The sequence below is a fragment of the Diachasmimorpha longicaudata genome, chromosome 7 (genome assembly GCF_034640455.1).
Source record: "Diachasmimorpha longicaudata isolate KC_UGA_2023 chromosome 7, iyDiaLong2, whole genome shotgun sequence".
Lineage (NCBI taxonomy): Eukaryota > Metazoa > Arthropoda > Insecta > Hymenoptera > Braconidae > Diachasmimorpha > Diachasmimorpha longicaudata.
Window position 1 is genome coordinate 4,631,890 of NC_087231.1, and position 21,761 is coordinate 4,653,650.

The 21,761-nt window shown below is 41.1% G+C and overlaps 1 protein-coding gene across 2 annotated transcripts in view; it reads left to right on the top strand.

The window, feature by feature from the left end:
• Positions 1-21,761, top strand: part of LOC135164472 (zwei Ig domain protein zig-8-like) — a 99,209-nt gene that overhangs the window by 51,049 nt on the left and 26,399 nt on the right. Inside the window, exons 1-2 of one of the 2 annotated variants that reach the window (XM_064124866.1) lie at positions 8,286-8,633; positions 14,492-14,702. In XM_064124866.1, coding sequence (XP_063980936.1) covers positions 8,514-8,633; positions 14,492-14,702 — 331 coding nt within the window. In that variant the 5' untranslated portion in view covers positions 8,286-8,513. Of the gene's footprint in view, positions 1-8,285; positions 8,634-14,491; positions 14,703-21,761 lie in introns of those variants that run through there. The other variant, XM_064124865.1, reaches the window with a different exon arrangement.

Here is a 21,761-nt window from a genome sequence, read left to right on the forward strand (position 1 = left end):
TACTCCAATTTTTCTTCCCTCCATGATAAAATACCTCATTCCTGAAACATTTTCCATCTCTCATGTATGTATATAACCTTGTATTTCTCAACTCATCTACTGGGTATGTATGTTCACGTTTTTCATATGGTATCGCAAACGGTAATAGGTAGATACGCGTAATATCCACGTTTGTATTCAACGAGAAAGAAAGAATAAAAAAAAGACCAGAAAGAGAGGAGAGAAATAGGACAACAGTGCTCGTTTGTACAATGGACACTGTTGACTGGTAGCTTTTCTAGTGGCACAGAGTAAGGGTTGGAGAATCAGTTGCAGACAAAAGCTGACCAGAAACATTTCCGGTGGGCATCGAGGCATAAAAATGTTGTTTAATTACTGGACTGACGAATTGTCACAAAGTAACAGTAGAAATATAGTTGAAAATTGATAATTTACCGAGAATTGTCACTGACATCATTCCAATTGTCAAAAATGTTAGGACAATGAACACGAGAAGATCGGATATAGCATGTCGTCGATTTTCGGCTCGGCTCATCCATACTCGCATTGACTGCAGCCTAGAACAGAGTAAATCACATATATTTGATAATGTCAGAGTTGATCTTTCCAATAATACTTCAGGATACTCTTAGTCCCATTATCCGATATAATCTGAGTAGTCTGTGTGCTCTTGTCAGCTTCCGAAGTAGATCCCTTCAATCAACTTCCCAACATCCCCAAGATTTTTATAAAACGATTATCACTCCTCGGTGGATATCGATTGCTTGCCTAGGGAAACCCCTGATGAGGGAGTATTAAAGACAAGCGAACAAATCAAGGGTTCGTCTCACTCCAACTTCTCGCCCTTCTCCCAGCCTTCATGAAAATGGTCTATACGTCTTTCTCATTCTCCCTCTCTCTCTCTCTTTCTCCCTCCTGCCCCTCTGTCTCCGTGCCCGCCTCGTCCATCCCTCTCAAGGCGTTAAACTCGTTCGAAAGTTCGATCAATCTTCTATGTGAACTGCACCATACGTACCGTTTACCGCTTAACGGAGCACGAACCGAGTCTGATGGCTCGAGCTAGATTCCTCGTAAGGCTTCTCAAAATCTTCGTGTCTACATCGTCATTGTGGAAGCCCTCGGGTACGATGGTTTTCGGTATGTGTATTGCCACTTCAACAAATTGCCTTCGGTTTTACGATGGCCTTCAAACTCATTTCAGTGCTTTTGTTATACGGGCAAGCTTCTTGCAATGATTGCCTCATTGATTGTTCTTAGGATCAGGAATATTGACTCAACTTACCACCCATAACGCCGTGTTTCGATGGTATCAAAATGATGTTGACACAGCTCGCACTGATTTCGACTGGATTGATTCAACCAGCGCTCCAGACACGATGGATGAACGTATGCCAGGCTACCTCTGCATCTGCAATTTTTTTTTTTTTTTTATTCGGTCAAATAGGAATCAATTTTTCAAACTGTATTTTTCGGGCGTTTTAATCAAAAATTCCTATGGAGGGCTTGATTGATTCCTACATTCCTGCATTTCCCGTTTTTTTCGTGTAGGCTAGCTGTACCTGGATTGCCGAGATAAAAGAGTGAACCTATTGTACCCGCATACAACCCGTCTCCATTTCATGTCAATTGATTTAATTCATTGTTTCGAGAGGGAATTGTTGCCAAGTTGCACATCCTTCTCCTACTGTTTCCTCCACTCTCGTGGTATCCCCCACCTACCTTCAATCATCTCCTTTCATCTACCAAAATCCCGAGGAAAGCGTTGTGTAGGTAAAATCAGTTTTGGCAAACTATCGGACTCTATCTTTGGGACAATGTAACCGCTGGGCAGTAGAAATTCAGATTGAGTTATTTTGGTTTGGAATCGAAGGAATTCAACCAATGGGGTGGTTATACTTTGGATGACATCGTTGTTCAGTGGTTAGCACGTTGGCCATAGTTTGGGCAGGAACAAAGCTATGGTAGATTGGAATTCACTAGATGGAACAGTTCTCATACTCGTTGCATATATAATTGAGTGCATTAAACACCAATACCAATGGGTAAAAAATAAACCACGGTCGTTTATTGGGGAAAATTGAAATGCTCCAGGTAAATACCTCTGAAAGTGATATTCCAGGCGAATGTATTATTTTGAGCTTGCAAACGGAAAGCCCTGAGTGTTTTTTTATGGTAACCATTTTTCACCTCAATGCAAGTTGTTATTCTTGATGAGTTGTTTTCAGGTACCTCTTCACCCACGCAATTTCCTGCAATTTTACTCGAAAAATGCCACAACAACGATCCCTATGGCTCAGTTAACGATTTAAACATCCTTGGCATACTTCACTGGAGGTAATTGTTTAATTTCTGTGTTTATCAGCGGGAGATATCTAATAAAAACGATAAACAGAAAATTCTCTTACTACCTAGAAGATTCTCTTCTATCAATCAGGCCCAAGTCAACGAGAATTGAATTAATTTCTCTGGTAATGTCAGTATTTTACTCGTAATTTCGGTTAATGTAATTGTTGATATTTTATGTTTATTCAGAGAATGTAGGGAGGAATGCGGAGTATTGTTGCGAATATTTGCTTCGGAATTGAGTTGTGCTGTAAATTGGTGGTCGGATCATTAACAATACAATAATGAACTATCACTTACAGACCATAATTACGCACGTAGACACGACCCCCTTTAGTCCCATTGACTAGCAACATCCTTCCTTCAATCCTGTGAAGAAAATCCCCTTTTCCCGTCCTAATCCTCCGTGGCTATATTTGAAATAAAGAATGTTGAAAAGCTGAACACATATCAAAAGCGGAAAATCTCTGTGAGAACTGCTGCCTCGCAGAGAGCTCTGGTATAATCATATCAAGAGTTTCATCATCCGTCTACATTGAGCTATTGCAATTACATACGTCGGGGTTATATATCTGAGAGGGGTAGACGTAAATTTAAAATGCAGGAGAACGTAAAGGAGAGGAAATACTTGCCTCGGATGTCGGGTAGACACCGAGCTTTCACGCGTGGAGATCTCAAAGCAGTTATATGGAAGACAGGGGTGAGATTAAAATCGTATGGAGCGTCACTTAATTCGGTTAAACCGTTAGAAACTTGGACGGGGCGACGACTGTTGAGCTTTAGTTGAGATGGTGAGAAACCGGGTGGAGGATACTTCCGAGGGGTTCTGGGAAAACAGAACGGAGCTGGCGCACAACAACAAGACTGTGAGGAACAAGCTGTGAAAGAGATTTCAGGCTTGTTTGACTGACGAATCAACGCCTCAAGGACACCGACGATACGTAATTCAACACGATTAACTAACAAAACCGGATAAATGAGATGCAAAACAAGTAAAGCTGCAGTAAGTTTCGTGATGCTTAGCATTAAGCTTAAATATTATTCCAATAATGTTATTACATATTAGAGAGGAATATCGGGGATTTGGAATAAGTTTTTCCCACAAAAATTTATTAGTTGTCTCTTGATCTGCAGACTAAATTTCATTTTTGTCACTGTTGCTATGTTGGGCCAGTGTCGAAAAGTGTCTTTTCGTTTATTTGTACACGAAAAGTCAAAATTTGTAAACGACAGATGACAAAGTTGGCCACTCGCTGAATGTAACATCACTAAGTAAAAATATATTGCTGTTTAGCTCTCGAAAATTTTTCTAGTCTTGTCAGTGATTATTTTAGGGTGGGATATTTGACTGTTAGGATTTCTCAAACCACGAGTTTCTTGGCACAAGCAACGCCATGCGTCTTAAAGAAGTTTTTTGCTCAGTAAAGACTAAGAAATTTCCCGAAATATTGAGGTCATCCAGGGAGTCGTCACCTGCAGGGGGAGATCAAGGGTTCAGTGGTGCAACTTGGATGATGGCAGATCCGGCATGTAGAAATGGCGGCATTCAATGGTATCTGTTTCGTGGAGGGGCTGGTTGAGCTTTCAGGCGCTTTTGGTGAAGGGTCTGCTCGTTTGCAAGATCCATTGATAGGTCCTTCATTCAATGGAATTTCTGTGACACTTGGTTTAACTGATGGTGATCAATTTACTCGATTAATACGCGATTTTTCCTTGCAATTACTATAAGTTTAGTCATTGATATTTCTTTTGGGGATGAAGATAGCGAGTTTTCCTAACCTTGGCAAAAGTATTCAGACATTTTTTATAGAGTCACTCCTTCAAGTGAATATGTCACTTGACTACAGCCGACTCTACTAAAACAAATGATTGACAATTCCATCAATTCCATAAATATTTCCATAAATTTACGCGAAATATTTTTACAACAATATCTCCATGACATTCATTAAAATAATACAAATAATAAATACACATTGTCCCCATTCATCTAGCCATCACAAAACTAAGAACTTTTACCCCTGAATTCGTCGAAACTTATTTTTGTTTAAAATTCTTTGAATCATGTTCCAACCATAATTAATTCCTGAAAAGTGGTTAACGGTTGGTGTTGTACCCACAAATCCGAAAATCTCTTATGTACACTAGAATATGAAAAGGGAATAAAGTGCAGCACATATTTCTGTATTTACTCGTATTTTTCGTCAAACATGGCAAAATGAAAATTACACTCAATTCAAAATTCAGTTGAGTTGATGCCCAACGCACGTTTGCACATATACACGTAGATGAAAAATACTGTCTTCACTTTTCCACTGAATTCCCATCTCCGTGCTTTCGCCAGAGGAGAAATAATTTTCATGAAATACTTGGAAGGATTCGTGATATCAGCGAGAGTAATATCACAATAAGAAACGAGAAGTCAAGGGTTGGGTTGTATTATAATGATAATAACGGTGTGAATGACAAGTGCCGACAATAGGTACAGAAACTCCTGGGTAGAGACAGGAAACGGATGGGAGTATGACATTTTTCCGACGAATCGTGGAATTTCATTTTTTATTTTTCCATGATACGGATAACATAAAAAAATGAGAAACAACTGACAGTGGTGCACGTCAAGTGAGTATTTCCGGCTGAGGCTCTCGTACTTGAGATTTCCACACTATTTTTTATCCCCTTTATATTTATATTTCTTTAGGGCATTAAAGTACCATCTATTCGCGTCACCACTGGAGAGTCAGCATTAGTGGTTTTTCCTGCATCAATTTACGATGATTGAAAAAAAAGCGATTAATTATCTCGCTCTCAACCCGAAGAATTCCACTAGTTCCATTAGCATTTTAGCAATGTTGAATAAAAAGGTAAAACATCATAAATCCACTTTAATTTTATGGGAATTCAAAAAACAAATGTTTGAATAGAAGTTGAGAAAAATGTCAAACACCAGCGTGAGGTAGAACCGCCATTTCATTGTAATGAAGAATGACAAATTTTCTCTTGAGCTAGTAACTATCCCCCGGGGAATTTTCAATTCACCGGATTATGAAGATTAATTAACTGCAAAAGGCCGGGAGAGTGAGTGAGGAAAGTTGAATCCTTTAAATAGAATAAGCTCTACAATTATCAGACGTCTTTATATCCGCCGACAAATTATTCGAGTCTCCTCCACTCATTCCATTCTCCCCTCTTCCCCTCGTTCGCATTTTATGACTTGTTTTCTCCCATTTTTTGCGTACCAGTCATCAGAACTTTTCCGATAATTCTTCCACTCCTCTCTGTCTCTCTTTTCCACTCCAGTCCCTAACAAACTACAGTCCAAGTGGATGCTCTAGAGGACCCTACATCTCCACTGGTCAATTCAAAGTTTCTTGCTTATTTTTTTCTCTCCTCTTTCATTATTCTTTCCTCCCACTTTTTTCACATTAAGCTGTCGAAGAAGCATGTGTTCAACTTGCACGACTGTTGCCAGTCAGAACTGTCAAGGGGTCAATGGTTAATTAGCTAATTACAGAGTAGGCAAGCACAGAGGCAATGGAATTGTGTACATACGTGAGCCTGACCGAGACGAGGTTAGCTTGCACTGGGTTAATCACAGAAGCCAAACCAACTGGGTAACGAGCTGCTACTTTGCTAGCCCCTAATCTCTTTCTCAAACTGAATCGATAATTCTGTGACTAGCTACGGAGTTAGCGGCTTTGAAGAGTTGAGTCCTATGACATAACGATGCGCTTCTCCTGTTGATACTAGGATACTAGGATTTTGATCAAGTATTTAACGACCAATAGGAAAATTACGTTTAATGATAGACAGAAACAATGGAATGGACAAAAAAAATTGTTTTGTGCCGCATTAATGGGAATTTCCATTGTAAAAGGAGAGGAAGGAATTGGAAATGTTGACGGTGGGAAATGGGAAACAGTTTAGCTACCAAAAATACCAATCTGTAAAGGAAATCATACCATATATTTAAAACAAAATAAAAACTTGGTATTACTTGGCTCTGCCTTCGTTCTTGGCCGTCCGCTGCCGAGATAAGTATTATTTATGTTAATGTCGACACATTTCCTATTTTGTATATTGCGAATTGACTCGTCTTATATGAACATAGTCTCAATTTCACTCGGGGATTGAATTTATTCCTCATGTGAGCACACTCCTGGCATCATATTTCTATCTGACACGTGTACAGAATATCATCATCATCATATCCAAATATTCACCTTTCCACTTCAAATATTAACGTTCACTTCCGCATTGGGAATTCACCATTATGATTGATAGCAAGGGCATGAAATGTTAAACACGTAACACTTCTTATGAGATAAATTCGAGGTAATTTTCACACGTAACGGTTGCTTTTCCAAATAGAATTGAACCTTTGAGGATTTTTTTACATTTGAGAGACTTTTCTCCTCAGAAAAATCCAGCAAAAATTATTGGGCCGTCACTTTTAATGACCCGCAACATGCAATCAGGGCTAAAATTCGAGTGCTAATTGGGTAAATAATTTATAATTTTCTCGTTCATTTGTGCTCACAGTACAACAATTTCCCAAAATTTTTTTCTCGGTGCACTCAGGCGTTGAGCCAGATTTGTCATAGACCCCCCACCTACCATATGCGTTTAAGAGTCGAGTGCAGGTAATGGTTAGATGTTACGATCCATTGGTAGATCCCTCAGGCAGTAGAAAATATGTAGTTTGGCCACCGATCCGATGATTGAATCAATTAGCGATGCTAATCCGGTCGGGCAAATACTTCCCCTCGCCACGTATAAATGGCTCGTCATATTGACATTAGATTTCCTATTTTCGTTTCGTATACCCACGTCACGTGTTGAAAATTACCAATAACTGTCGAAACAATAATCCATTAATCATTCAATGCACTGCAATTTATAGAATTGCCTTTATTGTTGGCGGTGGTCTCGGATTTGAAATGAATGTAAATATTATGATCAGCCTCCAGTATTGAATAAAATATATCATGTTTTGGAGTAATATGACGTATTTATGCAGACATAATTGGAGCGTAGATCACTGGATTTGTTGACGTAGAGCTATGATGAATTCTCGTGGGCCGATTATGCGGGGAGTGAGAGAGAGAGTACGATAGTTCTCATTGAATTTCCAGTTTAAATTTATGGAATAATGTCATTCACTTTATATTGAAACAACCGAAGCAATCTCGCTGCAATTATATGGAAAAATATGTAGAAAGTCAGGTATATATTTACAAGTTATCGATGACGACAATGGGAGTTTCGTATGAATTTAGCGTGGGCACTAGTTTAATTGAATATTGAACTATGTGAGACGTGAAAGGTCATACGTTGGACGCTCTCAATCAAATTTTATTTTGAGTTAAAGTTCAGGGATGAAGGATAATTATTTTGGGATTCCTTGAAATGAGTATAATATTCAGCTGTTGACCAGATGAATTCCTAATTTCCAGAACTAAAATTAACTCGTATGAGGCAGTAACTGGCCGGCTAAATTATGTCAGGATTTCTTAGCTTCCAAAGTTGGTCAACGCATCCATCTTAAGAAGCTTCATTAACCATTTGAGAACCAATTAAAGAATCTTTACTGCCAGAGGCGGGTTAGCCGATTGTAGCCTAATTACGTATGCAAGAGCGTTCAATGAAGTTCTGGCATAATCATGCGACCACGTCCAATCGAGATCACAATTGCGACCCGCAATTTTACCATTTCGAGATATCCTCCTGAATGTCCTCAGCGACCCTCTTATTTTCTTGAAACAAGTACAAATATCACATGAGTATGAGTCAGAAGAGGATGTTGACAATAATATTATGTTTTATACTAATGAGATGCGGGTCAGAGGCAACGTGACAACGTTGATTCACGTGACGAGTGTACACCGAGTACGGGGGGTCATAGAGGAGTATAAAATGTTCTGCTGAGAAAATGTCGTCACCATTAGTGCCCTTCCACGTAGGTATGCCAGAGACGCAAGCCGGACGTGCTCGAGCCTTGAGAGCGAGAAAAAGTAGTTGAAGTGGTTGCTGAGACGAGTGAGCACCGTACGAGATGGAGTGAGACATACTGAGGGGTCCATACGTCTTGGTGATTCCAGCAACGTTCCGGGCTTTCGGGGTTTTCCTCAAATCTATATGTGTGTACGTGTGAGTGTGCGAGTCTCTAAATGGCCTGCAAGCGCAGCGCAACCGTTGCTCAATTCAACGAGAGGGTCCATTTTTTGGCTCTCTATTTTTTACGACTTTGGGATCCTTATCTTTGCACTCTTCATCCACCTATTTTCAAGGTATAAACATTCCTTATAAACTTGTTACGGCAACAAAAGCCAAGGCGCGTGTATTCTTCTCCGCGAAGATACCAGGGGAAAGAAACAAGAGATAAAATGAGTGATACCCCCGCCCTGGATGTTTCGATGGAATATTTGTAATAAGATATTTATTGGAGAACTGATGGAATGTGCTTTGGGAATTGAATGTAATTATGTTAATGGAATAATGATAAAAAAATAAGACAGGGCAAAGGGTGAAGAAGGAGGAGGGGGGAGGGAGATCTGAGGTCAGGGATTTTTCTAATTTCACAGTTTTCAGATTTATTTTAGCAGTTTAATCATGTTTGCCCGAGGAAAATGCCATAATTCTCAAATACGAAAACCCCTTTTATCTTCCGGGGGAAAAAAATTACTCCAGCGATGTAAATATTCGGATTGAGAGCAGCTAGAAAATATGTCTTGAATTTAAAATAGCCCGAGCTCATTTCTCACCGTGAGAGAAGTTTTTCTCGTCGCATCGAGTGAAGTTTGCCTCTCCAATTTTTTCGAGTGCAACATTGCCAAACAGGTGTACGTAAACTAACAACACGAATGCACACAATTTCTTGGAATATCTCCATGGTAATGAGAATGTCAGTGACAATTCGTGACGTTATTACTGCTCGTCATGTGGAAACAATTTCAGACTGATAATAATGTTGATCAGATTGTAACGGACTGTAGAGGAGGGTGGAAATTGCTGAGAACAGTGTGTTTCAGGTAACTCAGGTATATTATTACTAGGATGGAACGATATGGATATTGAGGCATGGACGATATATTAATTATCCGACAGCCGTATCTCTGTATTTGAAGCCATCTGTCTACTGCAGACGCTCCTCGTTTCCATCCGTTCACGACCTTGGTTGTATTCTGTTGACTCACCAAGCCGGTCATATATATCAGCACGTCCAGTAAACCACCTCGTAGCAATCTCACACTCACCATCGATCTGTGACATTTTCACCGATTGATCTATTCACTTGTAAATACAACCACTTTTAGCACTTCTGTTCAGCACTTTGATGTTACCAATTTGTCGCTCTCAGGTGAAGGCTGTGAACTCTGACGTTTTTGAAATATTTTCTTGTCATGATGATTACGGAGATCACAAAAATAATCCCTGACAATTCGTGACCCATGATTTACTACTCCGAACTTTGATTTATTGCTTCGGTGGTGATCAAAAGAGCAGCTTTCGGTGTCTTCTTTTTTCCCCACTGGCCTTGTAACGGTTTCCAGAGAACTGCCCTTTTCCCGGGAGTAGAGAAGCATTTTTTGTACTGTTTATGGAAATCACTAGCCGATCGGAGCAATCTCTAGGAGCTTTTCTCTTATTGTGAGGGAATTTTTATAAAGGTAACGAGGATTATTCTTTAACTGCTGGTAAATTTTACCTACCCGGTACAGTAATTTTCTTCTTTATCAGGATAAAATTTCTCTAACCTAGAATACAATTGGACCATCTTATATTAATTTTTACTGATTCCTACGTACGAAATCCTCTTCTTTCTTCGAAGAATTTTCTCTATCGCTCGCTTCCACCTCCACCTCCCCCAGCGAGGACTTCTCTTCTTTCCTCAGACCGCCCTTCTCCAATAGGTAGTACTTTGACATACCCAAAATGACTCCCCGCTAAAGATTGTAAAAGTTACAACACGCTGAACAACTGTGCATTCCTCCGCCCTCTGCTCTCTATTCTCCCCGAATCTCTCTTGGGCAATGGGGCACGAAGTGAATTGAAAGGCGAATTCGACGTAGCGGTTTCTCCTTCTTTCCACTATAGATTACTTTTCGATTCAACTGCGTCGGCCCACTTTCAATCTCGGCTACGCTTCTACATCCCTGGGGTTGACTCGCAAAACTTCTTATGCTCCGCCCGCCTCCCCTCGGCCCCGGGCAGTTGCCGGGGTCCCGTACAGTCCACGAAGACGATGGAGAAGGTCGAGGAGGGGAAGTAAGCAGAAGAGCCGCAGAAACGATCTCTCTTAATGCTAATGTCAGTAGAAATGCTCGGTGGAACTAAGGGGGTGAAAGTAGAGAATGGCGACCGCTGTGGAGAAGGTTATACGGGTGGGGAAGAAAAAGCTTGGTTCTTTCAATCTCTCGGTTCATCCCTAGGATTTTATGCTATACGTAGATTTAAAAAGTTTATATCCAACCGGACGTTCTAAAATTTGATCGGTATGAGTTTTTTCTATTATATATCTCAGTGGAAGAGAAGTTTCTCTTTTATTTTTTTTATCTCACGGTGCGAGAGAATTTTCGTCGAGAGAGTGAGAGAGAGAGAGAGGAAAAATATATAAAGAGATACGTTGGCTTCGGGAGCGAAGGAGAAACGACAAGAGCGGGCGTGGCACTTGGAAGTGTAGGACGCGGTAAAACGATGAGGGCAGGGGCACATGACACACAGAATAGCAGTACATGGGAATCGACACTATAGATTTGCATTTTACTGTCGTTATGCCTTCTTCACCCTTCAACACTGCAATCGTTTTTTTTTCCTTCTTTCATACCCCTTTCTTCAACCCTCTCCTGATGTTTTCCTATACAGTGGGCGCTTTTTCAACGCCTCCTTGCCCTTTTCCTCCAATCCACTAGCACCCATAAAAGTAAGCGGCTCGGGTAGTATTTCCTACGTAACTAAATTGGATTGGCAGTTTATTGGCAATATTCGTTTGCCCAAGCGACACGCCAGAGTTTGTGCACGACTAGAAAAGAATAAAGTAAAAAAAAAAATAAAAAAAGAAGAAAGAAGAAGGAGAAATGGTACATCGTCGTTGTCGTGTCAGTGGAACCAAAAAATGAAGAAAGAAAAAGAAGGGGGAAGGGGAAAAAAATTTGTCGAGTTGGCTTGAAACTCCAAACGCCTCAGCACGATGTACTCGCGCACCATTCCTGGGGGGCCTTCACTGAGCTTTCCTCGTGTCCTGAATAATCGTGTTGAATTTGCCCTCGATAATTTGATCACCCCGTAAAGTAACTTCCGCCAGAAGTGGGGAGAAAAGGGAATAGGGGCATGGCTGTTTTATCGCGCCTCAATGAAAGACGAAAGGGAGACTGGAATCTAAATTCCCTCTTCTCAGCGTTTGTCATCCCCCTCTTGCTCTCCCTTCCCCTCTCCCCTTCCCCGCGGCCCAGTCCTTACCCTTCTCGGTTTCTTTATTTGCCCGTTCTATAGGTAGTTACTTTCATTTTCATTCCGTTACTCGCGAAAATCTGGGCGCGTTGGAGCGGATTGACGCAATCGACAGCCGTATATTCCATTCAGAGACAAAACGAATGATTTCACCCTCGATGCTGGTATTTTTTTTTACCCCAAACGTCCCTCATTCCCTCCGATATTTCTTCCACAGAGGTGGAAATATCGAAAACAGGAAAATAACCCCTCCGGTCATTTTTCCCCGTCGACTATCATTATATATATTCTGATATGAGATTTCACCGAACCCACTATTCGAATCGAACAATTTGCGTAGAGTACTATCTAGGTGAAGCTTAAGGCTTTTTTTTGCTCTTCTAAGAATTTTTTTGCACCAGTTTGCTGCGCGTATTCTCATTTTTTCCTCATCTCTTTGTTCGACGATTATGGCAGGAGGAAGAATGAAAAAAAAAAGATGGAAAAACAGGCAATTCTCGTCTGATGAGGGAGGCCGGGGGGAAACGGGGCGGGTGTAAGAGCTCTGCACTGCGTACAGCAAACGGCGGGCGTGGAGGGGAGGAGGTGGAAAGGGGTGAGGGCATTATCGACAAGCCGATTTGAACTATGCAATGCTTGGAATTTAGTTAACGGTATACACTGTTCGATGATTACGCGAGCAGAGCCAATCAATTCGCTTAATTCGAAGCGAACTACGCTGCGAGAGAAGTGGCGAGGGGAAGAGGGCACTGGGACTTGAATCACCGACACACTGGTGCCAGTTGTAGGTCGGCAACCCATCCTCCAAAATGTAATAGCGTATATGTCCATTGCTCGCAAACGGAGATTTGCAGCTTTCGCCCTGGATACCAATGAATTCGTTGTGATTTATGAATTCACGCGTTGTACCTAAAAGCTTTGTATGTATAATACCTTGCTTGTGCTTGTGTACTCAGACACAGTGATAACTCCACTGTTTGTTTGTCCGTGTGTTACTGTGTTTTGAATTTAAATTGTAATATTGTTTCGTGTACTTTTGTTGGTGTACAATTGAAATAGTATAATTAAACTTCAACAATAATTCGATACCTCAATTACAGAGGGTATCAATTTTTCTCAACGGACGGTTTTATCGATGAACATTGGCCGGAATTATTGTCGAAAAAGCTCGACGAAGGGAGGGGGGAGGAAGGGAAAAGCTCGATGAAGGGAGGGGTTGGAAGGGAAAAGCTCGATGAAGGAAGGGGGAGGAGGGAAAAATTCCTTCTAAGTTGTAGACGAGTGATGGAATAAAAACGGTTGCTTTCAATTTGGGTATAAAGAGAGAGTTTGTGCAACAGCCGGAAAATAAGTGCACTGTGGAGAGACAGCATTCTCAGACCGGAGACGTGATTTTTTTTTTCTCCTTCATACCGACTTCTTCCTTAAAGTCCAATATTCTAATTTTAGAAATTACTTTATAAATATTGTAATAAGTCAAAGACATTCGCGAGCCTTCAGAGGCAGTTATTTGGTTGCGGTACTTCAGATTTATATTTTTATTATTTCTGGTTGGGGAGAGAATAATGATGGAAAATCACTCGTGTCTTGCTCCTGTGCTGCTGGTGTACTAAATGTCACGAGAAAAGTTTTAAGATCAATTCGTACTTTTTTCCCTTTAACCTCTGATTCTTCAGACTTTTCTGGCTCTACTTATCCCTGAAAATCAGTGGAAGTCGTTAAGACGCGGTAGGTTTATCGAGAATTTCTCGGTTAAGCAGAAAAGCAACGAGGTGAATTGGCGAGAGGGAGGGGAGGGGGGAATAGCGGCAACTTATTTTCATGGAATATCTCTCGAGTGAATTTCCAATTTTCCAGCTTTTTGTCTACTTTAAGATGGAAACGGATCCAATTTGCGAAGGTTCCGGTTCTCAGGGGAAAACTCTCACCCTCCACCCTTTTCATCCCTACCTCTTTTTTTGTGAGATTCTACTGCTCCTATTCCAAGGAGTACAGGGGCATTGTCTGGCCCCTGAGATTTATCGTATATTCCACATGTATCGAAATTTTCAGTGGAAAAGGGGGGATAAAAAAACATTGTATACTTGAAAAAATTCACAATAGACGATAGGGATGAGTTCTAAAGAATAAAGGTGGAACATATATCCTCATGTTGGGAAAAAATGAAACTAAATTTCAGGCCATTTGTTTTCATATGTCGGAGAACGTTTTCCCAGCGGTGAACCTGGTTTTTTTTTATTGTATAAACCAAACGACCGTGGCCAACTGCTTAATCAATTTAATAATCACATCCGCGAGTCATCCGACAGGATATTTTCAATTAAAAATCATTACAGTTCACCAAAACTTTCTCTCCCTCCAGAGCATCAATTTTCTCCCACTTTGTACCCACACGCTGCGATCTTATTACAACTAATAACATCTTGACACAAGCTTTCCACCATCATCATGGATATCACCATCGCACCAAGCACATCCGACATTCACGTATTATCTGATGGCCAAAGCCTACAGGCATGTGAAACAGTTAAGCGATAGCTCCAGTATCGTGCAGTCTCATTCGATGGTTAATGCAACCACCCCTCTCTCTCTCCCTCAGTCTCCTTGCCTCCCCCAGCCCATTTCCCCCTTGATATTGACTGTGTCATCATTAAAAGCTTGTCATCAGAGAGACACGTAATACTAACGTATGTTTCAGGTATCGTGGATGCGAAAACGGGACATGCATATATTAAGCGCTGGTATATCGACGTACACAACTGATCTGAGATTTCAAGTCATTCATCCAGACAGATCTGAGAATTGGACACTGCAGATAAAGTCACCCCAGCCCAGGGACTCGGGTACATACGAGTGCCAGGTCAGCACTGAGCCGAAGATGTCTCTCAACTATACGCTCAACGTGGTTGGTGAGTGCGCTTTGAATTATTCAATCCTTGTGGGAGGTATAGGTTGGATGAAGTGAGTGGGTGGCCTATAAATGGGAGGAAAAAAAAAGGTAAAGGGATGAGGGTAACTTGGACATTCTCATAAATCCAGTTGGGTGGGATAGTTGGGGGGAAGGGGGGAGGGTGATTTTTACGGGCATTCTGGTCTCGTTTCGGTCGGTATTTGCATTAATTCTTGCATATGTATACCGGGTTCACGAGGAAAGGGTATAAATGGAGTTTTGATGATTTATACATGCAGTTTACTTTGGAGTTAGGATCAATGAGAGCATCATTCTGATTTTTTTTCGGTTTTCAAAAATCCAACGTTCTCGCTATTCACACACTCAGACGAAAAAAAAATAAATGGAGTATATTCTGTGCATGATTTGAGTGCATATGTGATACTTGAAATAAGAATAATAATATGCTTGATTGAAATTTTTTTTTCGTGTGGTATTGGAAAAATTTATATCCCACAAATTGTTAGCGAAATATTTCAGTAATTGAATAGTTGAATGCACGGTTTCCAGAGTTATTTGTCCTTGCAATCATTGATGAAAAACTGTGAATTATATTCACTGTTATTTGGAGAGTGAATTGTTGTTGGGAATGGGGTGCAAAATCATGGGAATATTTGAAATAGGTTATGTATCGAGTTTTCCATTAAATTCGCCGTAACACTCGAGTACGCGGTGCGCTTTATAGTATTAAATTAAAAACCGAGAAAAAAATGTTATAATTGAAAAATGTTTTTACACGCCATTTTTTTCATGGACGTCATTAAAATTAATGCATTTACGGTTTCGTTAGGTAAGTGAATATGCGAAGGGTGAACTGGAGAGAGATCTATTGATCTCAGGCATTAAATCTCTCGACGAACTAAATCCTTTTGATTAGCTCCTTTACATTGATTCGAGAGATTTTTATGGTTATAATAATTTTTTATCCTCTCTCATTCCTTTTCTACCTCTTCCACCGCACTCAATTGTCTCGTTTCTATTTTGGAAAATTAAAATATAATTATTACCATTAAAAAGGTCGTCATCAAGCAATTTTCCCCATCATGCCGGCCCTAATCAGTATCAAAACCAGTCTCACGATCAAAAAGAGAAAAAAAATACCACGTTGCAATTATAATTCGTCAAAATTCCCCTAAACAAATCATAAAAAAATAAAAATCCCATGTGAACCACCTGCTACACTACTCATGTCATGGCATTTCATCAGGGTAATATAGAAAGTAGAAGGAGATATACGTGTGACAAAATTTACGCGCAACTCGTGTGCCATCTCCGTTGAATCCCGCAGGTGGTGCAGAAAGAATTTTGCATTTCACCATAGGTATCTGTGAAAATCCCTCCCTCTGCCACCACCACGTAACCTCTTCCCTTCATTCTGCTTGTCGTCGCGGGGTGACTCTAACGTTAGTATTCGCAAGGATTTCTGGATTCTCAAGGGACTTAGATTGTCGACAAGAGAACAACGATTTATCCCTTCCACTCATCTCCCCAAAGACAAGAAGAGATGCCTCTGCGTTCATCCCCCCCTCCGCCCCTCTTCATCACTTTCTTGTACTCTAAACTTATCCAACCGTTCTCACCCGCCCTGTACCACCTTATCACCACTTTCTGCCCCCCCTGACAATTCTCTCAACACTTGACCGTACCATGCGACTCTCCCTATCTCCCTTTTCTCAACAATTCTCGAGGCATTTCCTTCAACTTTTTTTTTTTCAACTCTCCTTCACCTCTACCTCTACCTATTCCATTCGTCCGGTAACAGGGTAACAGCCACACACTGAGTGCCAATCTCATTATCGTGGAAAACCCGATGATCCTTCCATTCCAGCAAGCAGGCGAGTCTCAGAAAAGGGTACTGTATGAGGGTTTGAAACCCTTCCTCCTCACGATAATAGACGACTTTCCATTAAAGCCAGACCCTCCACCCCTCCTAACCACGTGTCCGGACTCTGAGCGGTGGATATCTGAAATCCAGATGCCGTAGTGTGATTTTTCACAGTGAAAAACGTTTTTAGAACGAGGACTGTACCTTGTAAGGGAATATATGCAGCTATATAAGCCTTCTGCAGTCTTATACGCATGTGAAATAGTCCAACGAGATTTATCATGGAGTTATGTAATAAAGCACAAGGGGCTCGCCCGAATTTTCCTCTAATTGTAGAAAAGTCGTGGGAATTTCACGATGTGGAGAGTGAAATGTGGCAGGCGTTGGAGGGTTAACGGACGTTCAATTAAACTCGAACATGCAGTTGGCTTGGGCGGTATGGAGAACAATTTATGCTCTATTTGAGTGCAAAATGTTGGTTGGGTGGAGAGGGGTGGAGGGGAACGACTTCTTCCCGGAATTCTTCAAACTTCGTAAAATCCCACTGACTCATTGGGCGAGATTTCACGGTTGTAAAATGAGAAAACGGGGAAATAAACCATCCGCCAAATGACACATTTGTCCAACTCATTCTCGAAACCAACTCCTTCCTTCACCCACTGAATATTACACCCTTCGTACCACATTTCGTTGGGCATTAAAAAATTTATTACGATGCATTTCGGTCAGTGAAACGACATGACTGATATTTACGTCGATAAACCATCGGCCATTTCCCTAGAAAATATTGCTTGGGGGGTGATGTCCTATCTGTATGGGTTCACAAGGGGAGGGAGACACGAGTAAGTGAGACGAGGTGAAACACGAAAACTGCGTGGGTGAGAGAGAGGGGGGCAAAAATTGTCGTCCAAGCGCAAACACAACCCGGAACTCGGATATACGGATTCTCGATTTTAGGAGCAGGTCGAACCATAACTTCTCGTTCTCCTGAGGGGGGGGGGAGGGCGAAAGGGTGAGGGAGAGAGAGGAGTAAAGTTGTGAGACTCCGGGGCCAGTCTGAGTGCAGGGAATGCAGCGTGAGGGGTAGCAGGGAAAGCGAGAGAAATTGCGAAAACAAAGTCACTGGCGTCTTTTACTCTTCTCGATCGTCCAAAGGGGTGAGGACGGGTTACACAAGTGCACTTGCGTGCAGAGGTAGGGGAAAATAAGGGTATAAAAATTGCAGTTTTTTCCAGTGGTGACAGAAAGTCGAAAGTAACATTTCCCAGTGATCTCTGGATACAACTTGAAAATACTTGTACCATTTTCCTCCCCGAACGTCTCCACGCAGGAAAACAAATGACACACCCATGACAATATATACACCCAGTGTCCACACGTACAGTGTCGGGTAAATGTAGGTGAGAGCAAGAAGTGATAAATGTATTTGCAGTGATTCGTAATACAGATATCACGCGTCAGTTAGAAATTTCCGGTATACGTGAATAATCGTTTTAATCGTTTTAATGTTATAATGGGAGACAGTGGTGGTGAATGCGGATGTTGAGAGCGCTTTTAGAGGGATGAGGTGCATTTAGCCCCCTCTGTAATCGGGCCGAAATGTCGACGTTAACACTGTCAACCGTAATTCTACTCATTAATCAACAAGATCATCGGTTATATTCGTTTTTGTTGATTATGAAAATCCTGTTACACATGCCCTCTCAATTTCACGATATTTTGTAATCCCGTTAGTCATGCTTCTTTGGTGTCCTGAATGAATGAGTTATTTATTGTCCGTAAATTCATCGAATGGGGCGGGGGGAGGGGGGAGTGACTGCTGCCGCGCGATTATTTTCGCTCTATTGATGCCTCTATTTTGGGAATATTCGACATGTGACAATTTGTGAGAAGGAAAATAGCAGTGAACAAGTTGGGATCACCTCGCTATCTACCGCAGTAGAGCACTTTGGTAAGAAAATATTTGGGTTAAGGAGAAACGGAGCTTCTATGGCGATATTGAATTTTAGAATCGACGTTTTGCCTACAGTATTTTTTTTCATTCACACCCCTGGACTGACGTCTCTCGGAGACCATGACGATGAGTTAGGTCAGAATCTAATATCATAATTTTGCGAGTATCTGTTCTCCGTATGTGGTGAATTTTATGGAGGAGAAACGCGAATTTCATCTGCATCCATCCAATTTCACTCGGCCCGGGATTAAAAATTGTCGAAAAATAATTTACCATTGTAAATTGCCGGGTTAATTGTTATGAAATAATTTTCCCTGGTATCCATCAAATTTTTGAAATTCTTTTGACAGCATGGAATGAGGGGAATTGGCGTTGAAGCTGGAGCGCAAAAAATGGTCCCTGGCAACAGCCTGGATAATATTGGTGGTAGAGATTATTATATTTTCGATTTTAGCAGGAAGGCAATACTAGCTCCCGGATGGGAACTGGTGAGTAACAGTCCGGGAAAATCCTTTATTTCCCGCTGGGGGGAAAAGGAAGAATCTCCTGTACTTGAACAATTTCGATGAACGATTAGTGAGACAACGAAGAGGCCACTTTCCATTCAACCGCAAGTTTTCTCGATTACAAATGCTTGAAGATCGACTACAACGGGCTCAATGCCAATTCAAGTAGTTGCGTATATATATATCTGCTCCACCATCATCATTCTCTCTTCGTGGAGCATTACCTTTGACTACTCCAACGATTCTCATACAGACCCAGCACCGAATTCATTGATGAAATTTAAATCGTATCTCCACAGCTCCACTCACTCCACTTCTCCAATCTTCATACACTCCGACTGCGTCTCGTTACTACCGTATTGGAAGAAACATTAAATGATAGAAGAACAGGGACGACACTCAATCGCAAGTGATACAATATAAGAAACGAGAGATATTTTATTGGATAAAAAGGGACCAATGAGTGAAACGGAGGAGGAAAAAAAATGCAAAATGAAATCAAAATGAGAGATAAGAGGAAAAATGTTTTCCGATGGGGCGCATCCCTATCTGTAAGAATATTACTCGAATAAGTTCGATCGAGGAAATTATCCTTCGACTTTACGAAGCGATCAGAATAAATTTCAATGCAAACTCAGCGAAATTTATGCTGAAAATAGAGCCCCGCTCTGAGTACAGTCCGCACAACCAAGAAACTGGGAAAGAGAAGGATAAACCGGAAGAAAAAAGAAGTGGAAACTTTTGCCCAGGTTTTTCACTCGTCATTATTCAACGTCGCGTATAATATCGAAGTAAACTGGTGAGAATTACACCTTCACTACGGCCGAGGCTGTACAACATTGAAGTTGGCAAAAAACGTAACTTGAGCATTTTCAAATCAGCTTTGAGGACAACAGGGGACACACGACAGAATGAAACCGTTTGGTTTTTGTTTATTTATCCTGATTCAATTCCATGACGGATTCGATCGCAAATTGAATTAACATTTGCAACATTGAAAGTTCCAACAGTACACGACAATGAATGACGAATCATTCACAGACATATCCATCAGCCCTTTAAAAGACATGTCCCTGTCGTTTCAATGCAGCGGTACACACGTACTGGCCCAGTTTAGATCGATAAAGTGAGTAAATCTCGCGAGACACCGGCTAAAAAAGCCTGCAAGTGGATGAAAAAGAAGCAACCCGGGAGATTTCAAAATGGGGTATCGTTCAAAATGAAGGAATTGAGCGGTAGCGCACTAAAAGTTTCCTATCTATTGCTGTCGCAGGAGAAAATTGGAATGGAGGCGAATAGAAGGACGACTGAGAAGAAAAGAATTTTTACTTGAGTGAACACTTGGTGAAACGCTCAAAGGAAAAATGTCTAGTGAATCGTGGGAGAGGGGGTACGGTAAGAGGAGGGGATCCAGCAGTTCTTTTTTCGTATTGATTCGTCTCTTGATTCTGAGGAGAGTTTCAGCTCTGACGCCCCGATTTTCTTGCGGCCAGACGCCAAAGCAGATGTTAAAGGATGTGCTGAGGCTCTCAAATACTCCCTATGCTGTGGCATTATCAGTTGAATAAGGAAAGTTGAGATTGAAATGGAAAATAAAGAGATGAAAAATTTTCCAATGATCCCACCATCGAGTCGAGAGAAAATAAATAAGAGGATGAGGACAGTGTCGAACAAAGAAGTAAATAACTGCCGCGGTGAGATAAAAAAAACAGGCGGTTTAGAATTAAAAAAAAAAACCCACTAAATTAACAGGAGCATCGAAAGTCGGGGTAAAAAGTGGCAGGTATAGCCTTGAAAATACTATTCACGTGAGCTCCACAATGCTATACATAGCTATACATAAATCCGTCCAATCAACTTCCCCCTTTTTTATGATCTTTTATTTCATTTTATTAGCTTTTTCATCTATTGCACCACTCGCATCTCTCCACTTCTATCTGCATGCGAGAGCATTTATTTTTGTTTACTTGCAAACGTCGCTCCCAATTTACCATCACCTAACGATCCTCTCACTCTCTCGCGCTCGTACCAACTCCTCTCACACCTTATTTCCGTATGGTTCGGTCGCCTGAATTCCCGTACAGCATCGCAACTGAGAAACATACGTACCCAAAAGTACATGAACAGAAGGTAAATAATTGTGCGAGTTTACTCAATCTAAAAGTTGGTTGGGCGCCAAGATGGATTACTTGGAGTTTAATTTATGCAAGACGGGCTCAGAGCTTTTCGCCTAAATTGAACGTAGACGGGCTGCCTTCTCTCGTCTGTCGTTTATATTACGAGTTTTGAGAGAATGGAGGGTAAAAAACAAGGGAGAAAACATTCTCCACACTGAGTCCACAGACATGGGTTGATGACGATGAAGAAGGCTGGGATAAGTGAAAAAAAAAATTAATTGCAATGTTTTATTCATCTTCATTTATCTGATGATAAATAAAACGTTCGCAATAATTAACACAGGATGATGGAAATACTCGTTACACGGAGATTCTCGTCTTTATTGATCAATCAATAATGTTCTGAGCGCCAGCAATTGTTGACTATCAGACTAGGCATGGCGAAGGGAACTTGAGCAAAGACATTTACAGAATGAAGAATGCACCCGGTGAAATCAATTTCCCTCGGCAACTTCATTCTGGTCGACAAATCGACGTCTCTTTTTTCTTCATTACAAAAGAGACGTGAGAAAATCGGTGGATAGAGCGATAGATGGGAGGGTACGGGTGAATAGGA